Source organism: Cyanistes caeruleus, chromosome 2 (genome assembly GCF_971803275.1).
Source record: "Cyanistes caeruleus chromosome 2, bCyaCae1.hap1.1, whole genome shotgun sequence".
Taxonomy (NCBI): domain Eukaryota; kingdom Metazoa; phylum Chordata; class Aves; order Passeriformes; family Paridae; genus Cyanistes; species Cyanistes caeruleus.
Genome location: NC_141702.1, coordinates 102,991,643 through 103,004,354, shown reverse-complemented (window position 1 = coordinate 103,004,354; position 12,712 = coordinate 102,991,643). Strand labels below are relative to the sequence as shown.

At 39.1% G+C, this 12,712-nt stretch overlaps 1 protein-coding gene across 2 annotated transcripts in view; it reads right to left on the bottom strand.

Annotated features, from left to right (window-relative positions):
- CNIH3 (cornichon family AMPA receptor auxiliary protein 3) overlaps positions 1 to 12,712 on the bottom strand; it is a 75,563-nt gene that overhangs the window by 19,242 nt on the left and 43,609 nt on the right. Inside the window, exon 6 of one of the 2 annotated variants that reach the window (XM_086878867.1) lies at positions 7,012 to 12,462. The exons of the other annotated variant lie outside the window; for it this stretch is intronic. Coding sequence (XP_086734993.1) covers positions 12,435 to 12,462 — 28 coding nt within the window. The 3' untranslated portion in view covers positions 7,012 to 12,434. Of the gene's footprint in view, positions 1 to 7,011; positions 12,463 to 12,712 lie in introns of those variants that run through there. 2 annotated transcript variants of the gene reach the window in all.

Below are 12,712 nucleotides of genomic sequence, written 5' to 3'. Positions count from 1 at the left end.
GTATTCACTGCGTGCATGGCAACATTGACCTTGTGCCTCAAGTGGTTTTAATATTTTAGAGACATGAGGATTGAACTCCAAGGGAACATAGAATGGAATAGTGGCAGGGCAAGAAGCAATGAATTAGAAGGTAAAAAAAACAACCCATGTCCTATGTGATCAGACATCTAAATTAAAGTAATTTTACTGTCAAAATAATCAGTTAACTATGCAACAAGTAATTAGGCAAATAGTGTCATTATTCTTTAAATCTCTCTGAGAATGTTTGATGTGCTTAGTGGATAGCTGGTAGTGATAAAGGGATAGTGATAGCTCAGGGGATGGCTTTGTTCAGTTCCTCCACTACCTGTTCAATGTGTCCCAAATGTCAGCACTTCACAGGATGAGGGACCTGGATCACCACAGTCCTCAAACAGGCAGAAAATATCTAATCAATGAGGTGGAACTTTTAAAGAAGTGGGAGGGACATATTTTGAAGCCCAGAGTTTGTCCTTCACCCCTCTGACCTCTTGACTCTCCATGAAGAAACAGGGATAAGATGTGTGGTGTGGCAGAGACCAGCACTGCTCCTGTGTTTCACATTTCTGGTGCAACACCAACACAAAGGGGAAGCCCTCAAGATTCTCTGAAGTCATGTACAGAGCACGGTGTGTTCTGGTGTTTTAAGCTATTTTTGATGGTTTAGTGGGTTTCAGCATGTTTTATCGGGTTTATCAGAGCATCTGTATATTTTTTGTGCTTGAGGGTTCTTTTGTGCGTGTGTGTTTTTTACCATTTTTCCCATTTTCCAGTGGTTTTAGCAGTACAGCTTCTTCCTTTTGCCTTTTCCAAGCTTCTCAGAGGCAATAAAAACATTAGGGAAGTGAAATTGTCCTCTGGCTACATCAGGCTAATCATCAATCAATCAAATCTATGAAGATGAGCCAGCGTATTTTCCCCAAAATACTACCAAAGCAACAGAGAAAAGTAAAGAAAACATTCCCAAGAGCAGCATATCTTTTAAATCTATAAACAGAAATCAACTGTTGTTTCTTGTTTTTCACCTCTTGTCTCTAGCAAGTGTTTATAAACCTTTCCCTCTTTAAATGTCTGGAGTGAAACTTGGAAACAAGGAAGCCAAACTAGGACCTAGGCAGAACATTCTCAAATTACAAATAAACTAATGAAGAGTGTGATCTCATTGTGAAACCAAAATTGTTTTGTCTGAGAACAGACATATAAAATTGAGTAGTTTGGGATCCATCACAGCTTGGGCTCAGACAGTAAATTTAATGTAAAAAATTAAGAGTAATTCTACCCTAACAACTGTGTCAGAGAAGAAGATAAGTTAAAGTTTATAGATACTGCCTTTGAAATATTTGCTGCTATGGAGATAGAAAAGGACTTGCAATTCCTACAATAAATGAAATACAAACCAAATAATCTTTAATTCAGTTATGTTCTTTACCCCAGGATTTTAAAAAGCTCTGGAAATGAATGCTTTAGCACATCACTGGTGAGCATCACCCAGTCCCACCCCGGGAGCTGCAGTTTAAAACTCAGAGAACTAGAACATCTCCTTATGGACTTGTCAAGAATTAAGCCAGACTTTCTGATAGCATAATAAATAGCCAGTATGTCATGGGTTTTTTGTTTTTAACTGCAATTTGTTTTTAGCTAGAAATACAATGGAATTGCTATACCACTGTGCAAGCCAAACTTGTCTAATAAATTAAATACTCCAAATGAAAACTAATGCATTTTTGATCCACTAAAAGAAATTGTTTCTGAAAGTCAGAACTCAACCTGCTGTGCTGCTGAGAGCAAAAAGTGCACTTTGGTAATTGAGATGAGTGATCACTTGTCAGACTCCAATACTGGTTATGTGAGTTTTCATTCTCATATTCTCCAGGGAATTGATTTCATCAACCCGAATTACAGGATAACAGGAGCGCTATTTTACTGAGGGTCTTTGTCTCCCCCTTCCCTTGATGAACGTGAATAAGACAAGGTGACTTGGAGAACAGGTAGCCAAGTATTATAACCCTGGGAGCCATGCTGCAGTCAGACCTGGAGAACTTCTATGCCCTGTGTCACAACCCACGTGTCTGAGGACTGCTCAGAGCGCCAATAAAATGCAGTGGTTTTCTTGCAAGCAGCATCTGAACAGATGAACTTGCTGGGCTATTATGCAAATCAGGACTTACAATTTCTTAAGAACAATACCATCATTTTCACAGTGCCATTTTTAAGACTTCTGCTGCCAAGGCAGTTTTCATAAGAAGACACGCAATTTGTTAACCATTCAAAATCTTTGAAGGGTACACAGCATTTGTGAGCTGTGATAATGTGCTTTCCTCTCTGGTATTTTCCATCTGGAAATTTCCTTATGCATTACAAAGTCGGAAGTTTCAACACTCAATCAAATTTGGAGAGAGAGGAAAATCAATCTTCTTAAAAATGAAGTGATGCCTCATTGACAGTAAGTCATTAGGGTAATCATAAATAAACTGAGGCTCCTCTGTCAAGTATTTGAAATTTTAAAATATGCTGCCTCTCTTCATTAGAAAGGGATTTCTTTTATTAGTGAAATGTGTCACACTAGATGCATTCAAATTCTTTTACAAGCTATAGATAAACCTGACAATGAGGTGTCGAGACAGAGTATTTCAATCTTCATGGCAGGGATGAAATAACAGCAGTGTAGAAATTTTAGGCCACTTGGCCATGATCACACACTGAGCCTGTGTCAGAGTACAATAGTTCATTTGCTTCTCATGTTTGCAGCAATGACACAAAAAATCTACCTCAAAAATGGTCTGGTGGGCCTGTTCAGATGACCACCTACCCATAAGATTGATTATTAAAACAAAGCAGCCTCCTCAGATTGGAGAACTGGCTGTTTGGGAAGAACAGATGTTTTGCTTTTGTCATACTGTCCTGGTTCCCTCCAAGGCTAATTTTTTTCATCCACCTCTGTGTTCCCTCTCTCCTCTCCCTCTTGCAAATCTGTACCTGTTGGCTTGAGAAATTGGGATGAGCAATATTTCCATTTGGGAGTGTATTTGTCTGCTTCTGCAGAATCACAGGCCAGAGCAGAGGTTGCAAGGTATTTCAGTTTTAAAAGTAGCTGTTTTGGATTTCAAATCCAAGTAGGGAATTGGTCCAACTGGACATCTTAGTTCTATCTGCCCAGCTGGATATCTGCCCAGGTGGATATCAGAGTTGGAGAGCTCAGGGAAGACTCCTGCATGACAGCTGCAATTTAAACACAAAAAAAGGAAAGACACGCAGAGTTGCATGTGAAGTCGAACCGTGAATACGAACACAGAGAATATGAAAATGTTGCTCATATCATGCCAGCTAAAAATATATGCAGCTATGGCATCATAGAAAGGGAGATGAGGCATAGAAAAATAGGTGTAGAAGCACACAGAATTCTGGTATTGCTCACTAAGAAAAGATGCTGTTATTCATCACAGAATTTAATAATGAATATTGTAAAGGCGATACCTCAGGATCTTCTGTCATGCCAATCTCATAGCCAGATTACAAACTGTGAGAGTTTTCTGAACATTCTAGAGAAACTTCAGACTCAAAGTCAGGCTTAAAAGAGAACACAACACTTCCAATATCATTTGGCCACCTCTTTCACCCACTGTCAAAGAAGTTTCCCCGATATATTCACCCCTACCCATACAGCCTTGTTAAGTCATCAGTGACTGAAACTGGAATATTCTTATTTGGGTAGAATTGATAAATACCTGTCTGCCCTGAGAGGATTTAAGGAGTCTGTACTCTCACCACCAACCAGCAGAAGCCCACAAAACAACCTATTTTTGCTGCACCCCTCCAGTGTTACTCTAACCCTTTGATGTACTGGGGAACAGAGACACTGGAGAAACACAGCTAGAACTGGCAGAGTAGCCCATCATTTAACATGATAAGAGAGCTGATCTCAGCCTGGGCCAGCAGTTCCCCCTTGGGAACCAGTCCAGCAGTCAGAATCAGCAAGGCAGGATGGAGTCCTACCAAGAGCACATCGCCCTCAGTCATTGGCAAGGACGTGGCAAAGCAGCTCTGCTCTGTTTGGGCTTTGCAGAGTGCCAGGAACCTTTTATAGATCGGTCACTCTGTCATTTTGAAAGGCTTGAAACACAGCAGCCCTGCAGATGTGCCTTAATTCAGGAGAGAAACTATATCCAGAGATTCTGCAAGTCATAAAGTTCCAGGGAAAACTTCTTTTAAAAGGACAAGCTATTTTTGTAGCCAACAATACTGATGACTACAAAGGTTGTGTTAACAGTAAACAAATTTCCAGGTCTCTGAGTGCTCAGTAGTTCCGACTCTAGCCTCTAGCACAGCAAGGCACGAAAACAGGATGGCAGAACAAGAAATGACAAAAGTAATGTCCTCATTTGAGAACACACTGTTTATCTCTGATAAAATCTGTACCCTTATCTGCTGGAAATAGAAGTGTGTTTCATGGGTGTCAAAGCATGCTGCAGAGAGAAAACAGAGCCCTACAAAAGAGTGAAAAGAAGCATCATCAATTCATAATTGTTCCCAGTGCTCCAGGATAAGAGATTGTCTCCAGATACTGTCAATAGATTTATTATACATATATTTATTTAAAAGGATCTCTGTGGTCTGGCAACTTTTATTTGGTTTCTCTGGAAAATATATTTGTAGTGTACGGTACATAGGTTTCCATTTACACCAGAAACACAGAGACAGGACTTTCTAATCTGGTGATGTACCAGTGCTGGGCTGAGTGCTCACAGATTAAAAAAAAAAATAGATACAGTCATAGCAAATTGCTTCTGAACTTCTTGGAAGCTTATAAAACTGCTATTACAATCTGAAGGAAGCGTGACAAGGTTCATCAAAGATTCATCGCTTGTTGTTGTAGACTTCAAATGATGAATGAGAGAGGGCACATTAAAATTCTGCTGCTGCCACTACCACTTCAGGAAGCTTTTGGAGGATAAATACTGCTTCTACTTAAAGGCAACAGGTTTTGAAAGAATGAGTCACATTTTCCAATACAACTTAACAATCTTATTTAATAATTAACATAAAGGGGCACTGACTGCTCTCATAAGGCAAACACATGCTAGAAAATACAAAAGATTCCTCCACATATATTCAAAGCCAAAGCACTGCATGCTCCGGGTGACAGGCAGGACTGATCAGCTTTTGTTTAATCCTGCAGACCTTGCTAACCACATCTAGCTTTTCAAGGCCAAAGAGTCAGAGAAGGAGCACATTCAGGGAATATCTTTGACATCCCTTGAAAAAAAAGGCTCTCAAATAACCTGAGGTGGCATGGCTTACACTGACCCCACAGCAGCAACTCTGAACCTGCCAGCAGCACTTGTCAAAAATGTATTCTAAATTAACATGTTAGAAATACAGCTTCCTTTTCTTGTTCAGTATAACCCCATAAGTACAAGTTTGGACCTGCTTTATGTGGCAGATAAGACACAAAGATAACAGGAGAGCACTTCCTTTGTTCATTATATTAACAGACAAGAATTTATTTAGCTTTTAGATGGCCTGTGTGGGTATGTGCATATTAAGGAGCACGTAATTAAATACTAAAGTATTTAAAAGCCTATAAACAGACAATAAAGGGGATATAAAACCCACTTTATATTCCTTTAGTGTTCATCTCATGCAATGTCTCAGACAATATAAATATGTATCAATATGTATTTTAAAAAGTCTGCTTCAGGGCTGAACTCCAGAATCTAGACCCAAAATGTTAGGTGGCAAATTCTAGGGTGATATAATCTGTAGTGGACGAAACAAGGGACAAAACAGGTCAAATGCCCCCCAGCAACCTGCATGACTCCACACCATGAAAGGTTACACCAGTGCCTGTAGATGGGACATGTTCCCCCCTGTGAACACAGCTCTGCTGCTCTGCAGCTGGGTTATGCCTACAAAAAGATATCAACTTTTGCCAGATTGAGGCAACTTCTATGCTGTTGATCTAGGCTAATAACAGATTTGTGCTAATGCACATTTGAACCTCAAACTCCTGTACAAATGTGGCTTTATTCATTTCCAGGATGAAAAGGATGTCTATCAAAATAGCTAATTTCCATTTGTACTTAGTTACAACCAAACTAGGATTATTTTATTCTCAAATAAATGTCCACAAGCAGATGAAGGATTTGGATTAGAAATAGTGCCACTGTTTTAGCTTGAGCTTGCACTGGATTTGCTTTAAATGCAGCACTGAAAGATGAGTGAAACAGGATCCACTGTGTGATAAAGGAAGAGGATAAATGGGTAAAGCCAAAACGAATTAGAAGGGTGCAAAATACTGAAATGGGGAGCAGTTTTGATTACTATTCTTTACCTTTTAGTGTTTTCTGGCAGCATCAAATTACAGCACACATGCATTCAGAGGCTGAAGCACACTTCAATTTGTCAGTAGGCCCTGAGGCACAGCAACAGCCCGGGCCAGGTACCCATCTTGGTGGCAGTGGAACAAATGCATTTTGACTAATTCCACTGAATTCCATTGTTTCCTCCTGTGAGAAAAAGTATTCATTATTTAGGATTATAATACCATCTAGACAAGTAATTGCCAATTTCAGCTGTGCAGTACCAGGCACTACTCAGAGAGAGAAATGCCTCCATCTCACAAGAGCTTATGGAACACAGAGACAAATCCTGCTTTGCTTGTTCTACAAGACTTGTACTATGTATTACTTGCACTATTAAGTGCTTGGAACTTTATATTAGGATGCACAGGTGAGATCTATTCCGTTAGACTGGATGACTTCTGTGTTATTTAAGACATTTCCATAAATCTTGGGGTGGTCTGTAAAAGTTGTTCTTTACAGTCAGTGTTTCACATTAATGATCAGTGGCTGCAAATCTGTTTAAAAAAAATGAAACTGTCAGAATAGTGGGACAGGCAGATTTCTTCAGGTCTGTCAGGAGACTGGTGATATTAGGGATACTTTATAGGAAAAAAGGAGCAACATCTCTTTGAGATTTAGACTAAACAAGACATTTTGGCTTTTAATGCTTTATTCCATTGCCATAACATATTACTCAAATATGGGGTCTCATTATTAGAAAAAAAAAAATTAAAAAGCACTTTACATTCCTCAGAGATCTTCTGAGAGTTTGACTACATGGAAAGTCATGGAGTTGGGTCACAAAAGCATATTTTCTCTTACATGGGAAGTTGGTCAGCAATTAGAGGTAATAAAATAACTACTTCAAGTGTGCAAGTACTAATAAATATTTCTAGACCTGCGGTTTATTAAATTTCATCAAAATATTGTCTGCAGCAAAGAACTTCATTCTTTGGTTGAGGCGTACCACTGAAACATATCATTAGGATTTTGTAACAGCATGCTCACACATTTTCTGGGAGAAAAGGGGAATATTGTATTTCATGGGAGAATTTTCCTTCCTTCCCACCTACAACTGCGTTATTGAGCAGAACAAAAATAAATCAGAACAATGTGCTCATGAGTGATGGATGATCAAAAAACTCACCAGAGCAAGAATCTGGACTGAGATCACCAATGTAAAGTTCAGTGGAGCACGGATGGTAGCCTAATATTTGTTGCTTCCCAAAGAACAAAAAAAAACAACTCTTGGTTTATTTTGACCTTTTCATCTCCTGCTCTATTTGCAGCAACCCAAGCTTTATCTAACATCCAGTAACATTTTTGATGAACTAAACATTGTATTTGTTCGGAGTTTTTTTATATTTTTAATTTCCACCAACCTCTTTGTAGAAATTGTGCAGTGTTAAGTGGGGCTCACATGAAACAAAAGGTAAGATTTCTATCAACTTCCATGTAGCCTGATTTTTACCAAGTTGGTATAAATTTCTGTGGTAGTTTGGCATGACCATTGAAATGGTACCCTTATTTCCTCAAAAATGCAGGTTCCCTTTCCATGAAGATAATTCAGTTAAATGGATGTGGTATCAAGATCTAAAGGATGAAATCTCCATCAACAAAAATCTAGAGACTTTTCAGTGTGAACCTATTCCCCATGTAGCTCTAGAGGAATGGGCATTAAATGGAAACATTTTGTTTGTTTCCTATTGGAAACAATAAATAATCTGTAAATTCAAGGATTTTGGATCATGCGCTGTGATTTTTACATTTTTTTGGCAAAAATATCTGTGTGGAGATGGAATGGATAAAGGAAAAACAATAGATTGTTAATACTCTCGCTAATAAAGTCGGATTACTCACAACCCCAACAGCGGTGCCACATCATAACAACCTCAGAGCAGTTTCTTTAAGGTGTAGGTTGAAGAACTTTTCCTTTCTTTCTCAGGGACTTAGTGCAAAAGGAAGAGTATGGCTCAAGGAAGCAGATGGAAAAACATTTCTGACAGCTTAAGTACAGTTAATTATTTGTAGGCGAAGCATTCTGCTATCAGCACTGATTTGCTGTACTTGAAACTGAAACAGTCAGAGCAGCAACGATTTTATTCAGCATCACTGCAACTACCTGACTATAAATAGGAGACCTTGCCTTTCATCCCTTCCAGGAACAGGCAGCTAAAGGCCAGCACAATGTGTAGATGCCTCTTTGGTAAGCAGCTCATGCAGGTCTCATCCTCTCTCATTTTTTTCCACCTCTTAACCTTTTCCTTTAAGCAGATTCAACATTTACTGGGGAAAAAAAAAGTACAACATGTAGGGGAGGAGTTCACAAGGTAAGTATCACCTCTTTCACTTCACAGATGGTGCAGCTGAGGTAAATGAACACTCATTTAAGAGTGTGCTCATTTCACACCTGCTCCTGTAGGAGCAAAGGGTGATGATGTATTTTCTTATGTCTTCTGGAATGTATCTGTACCATCAGACATGTGAAAGAACTCTGCTCCTAAATAATGACATTCACCCTTCTGGGAAAAGAGACAGGAAGAAAGTCTTTGCAGAGGAAATCTTCAGCTTCCACTAACTAACAAGGAGGGACTGGAGACAAAAAGGATAGCATAGATGATATTTTCCCTCAAAAGTGTGACATGGGGAAGACACTTCCTTGTGACCAAAGATCACAGTATTCTTTTCTATTCTTCGGGAACAACTATGCAGTTTACTTCCCTTGCTTTGGTTAAAGCAGAATCACAGAATCTCCTGAGCTGGAAGGGACCCACGAGAACCATCGAATCCAACTCCTGGCCCTGCAGACTAAATTCAATGAAAGGGAAAGTATCCTAGGATTAATCAGTTTTAAGATTCATCTCAAAGAGAAACAAAATGCTATTGAGAGCTGTGTGATTACTTTTTTGAGTAAGTATTACTGGAAAGAACTGATACTGTTAGCTTTCATTGTCCATTCACAGCAAGGACTAATTAGAGTAAAATACTCTCCAGAACACTCTCAACATCTATGATTATCCACTCTTAAGAAAGATTAATTTGACTGGAAAGACAACAGAGAAACCATTTGAAGACATGGAGAACAGAGTTTTCCATGTCTCTACACAAGACAGCTCACTTTTAACAGAATGGAGGGTGAAAAGGACTTCTTTCTCTATATACTGAAATCTTAAGCAACATGAGAGAGAGTGTACTTAGGCTAAGGCTTTTGTTGGCTCAAAAGAAAGTAGAATAAATTATCTAAGAATAAATTTACTCTGGAAATGCAAAAAAAAAATAAAAAATTCTAGTACCAGAGCAGTGAAATCCTGGAAACACTCACTCAAAGCAGTAGTAGGATCAAATGAAGTGTTCTGCTTTCCAGTGGAGTTTGGGAAGTGTATTGATGAAATTGCCTGAAATAGAAAACCTCTTTCAAATGACCAAGCATATCCACTCCAGTCCCTGAAGTCCCCTGAGGTTACATTCAGAAGATCCACATACACAATTGTTCTTTGTGCAAAGTCAAGAATTACAGGCCAATGCCAGTTACAAAAACTCACAAGAGCTTCTATTCAGCCCTGCAGGCAATCAATTGATCTTCTAGCAGTCCAGCTCATCCCGAAACCTCAGGATTTGAAAACTGTGTGTTTTCAGGCAAGAAGTGATCACACTTTCACTCATCCAACTTCACAAAATTCTAAGCCTTTCAATGAAACTGACTTTAAAGCATGTATTTAGAATACAGGGAACTTGAATTAGTTTCTTTTAATCTCCTATGAAATCCTAGAAGATGCATGGAATGATTCAGTCACCTGCTCAGAAATGAAAGTTTTATGAGGTAGCAAGATATCTAGAAGTTATTCACTGTGATTTGTTCCTGTGAATCAAATTCCTATACTGCTGTAGAACTGGATGCTTTAGTTAGGATGCAGAGAAGAAATTAAGTTACAGACAATCATTAGCTTTTCATGGGTGGTGCATTAATTATTCCACTGCAGCAGAGCTTTATCAGTTGGCTCTGTAATGATCCAGTGAAGTTTCTTAGCTCAGGCTCACTCCAGGAGAACACATCTGTATTGCTTGCAAGGTCAGTGTGATTTCAAGAGCAGTTGTAAAATCCAAACCTATGAATCATCGGAGTCCAAATTAGCTTTCCAACACCTGATTTGGCAGCCTAATGCTTCTAGAACTGGGTATACTACATTGTAGGAAGATAAAATGTATCCAGTAAGAACTAAATTAAAGAATTAAACTACTGTAAATTAAAGAATGTCAGCCCTTGAAACAACTTCATATAAATGTTGTTAGAATGACCCTAGTATAATGATTGCACAGGCCAGCTAGCTCCATTCCAAGGAATGCCAAGGATTTGGGAGCTGGCATGGTCCAGGAGCAGAGAGTGAGCATGCAGCCACCTTGCTTTGCTGGTTAACAGGATTTAATTTTGTTAATGTAGCCAGACCAAACCAGAGCGAATCCTGGCACTGTAGGCACACAGCAACTCCAGGCCCTTATGGAAAACGCCAGACATGGGATGACTCAGCAGCCATTGTGAGACTGCATCTCTCCTGCTGAACTGCTGTGCCCAGCCTAAAAACACCTCAGAGCTTGGTACAGGATCAATCTACTGGCTCTCAACAGCCAGACCAAATGTGGTGAGCAGTGAGCTCGTGCTAACAGGACCAGCTGTGAGCAACCAGGGGACAGATGGGCCTCTCCACGCTGTTCTCTGCCAATCTCTGGTAGAAACACACCTTATCAGCTCTTTGCCAATGCAAGATCCAAGCAGTATCTGTGAAGGCTCTGGTGTTAGTTTTGAGTTTACAGCCTTGCTACTACACACAGCACCAGTGATTTTGAGAGAAATAAGTCTGGGTACACCCCGATCAGCACTGAAATATATTTAGCAGCAATTCTGGACGCTTGATGCCTTTGACCTGTCAAAGAGATTGACCTAAAATGTAAATAGATTGTGAGTATTTACGTAGATATATATTTGTATATACATATGTATAAAGATATGCAGCCCATAAAAATGAATTTGAATGAGAATTCTGTGACAAAATTTAAAAACCTTTAAATTATAAAAAAACTGAACATCTTTCAATAGGAACCTCATACAGGACAAAGACATTTTGTGTATTTGTTCCAGCTTAAATTTTACAGCAGAAAGTAAAACTGCAAAACAGAGTTACAGACCACAATAAGCTGGTCCAGTATTTGCTATCCAGCATTGTGATGTATATAATAGCTACGTTACAATCCTCTTTAAATATATTAAGCTTTTACCTGGTTTATTTTTGGTTTTTTTCAGTCAGAGGAACACTATTCTGATTAGGGCTTGGCCTGATTAAGTTAAACCCAGTGTATTTCTACATCTCACTGTACAGTGTTGGTGTGTCAAAAATGAAGTACAGAAATATACTGGATGTTCACCTGCAGGAATAGCGCATACTTAGAGTACAGAACACTGAAACTGCAAATTCTTCTGTAATTGTTGTTTTGGTTGGGGAAAAGAAAAACAACAAACCAAAACCACTGAAGCATTTCCATGAGATTTGACATCCCTGTTTGACCAGTGTCATGAGAATAGCCCTGCAGGACAGTCACACATCTTGTCTGAAGTCCACTCAGTGCTCAGAATGTGTTGTACAGCTCTTCTTCTTGTGTGAGATCATCTTGTCCTGTGCTTCCTCAGTCCAGAATAGTCCTTAAGAAAAGAAATGTTGCTTCCTGGAAGACAGGAGGGACTATAGACATTATAGTTTTACTGAATCCACTAAACCAAGCAGCATTATCCCTGGAGAGGTGAATAGCTGTATAATTTGGCCCACGATGTTGCAATTTTTTTTGTTTGCTTGGGTTTTGAAAATAATTTGCTGCAATAGATTGAGAAACAGGAGACAAACACAATTAACTCAGCCATTCTCCCATGGTATTCTGCTTCTCTTTGTTGGATCTCTCTTTCATGTACCATATTTACTGCTTGGGTTCAAAGTTTTCCTCTTTGCTTTTTTTAATCATGCATCCTTTAGTTCACTCATCCTTGCACCTTGTCTTTGTTGTTTTCAGTCTTTAGCGAAGATCTTTCAGTTAAGAGCTCACCAGAGTGTAGATCATGCTGCATGTAAAAGAAAGACACAATATGAAAGTATCTCTTTGAAGCATGCAGAGCGCTTTGATTTTTATAACCCTTTGCTGTCTGTTCCTCAGGTCTGACTGTAATGGCCTGTGCTTTCTTGTGCATTCTTTCTATCTCTCTAAAGCATCTTAATTATGGTGTATTCAAGATGAGTATCAAAAGGCACTCAAGAAATAACAAATTCATTATCGACATCCTACTGCACCACAAGCTGTGTTTGAGCTTTTTA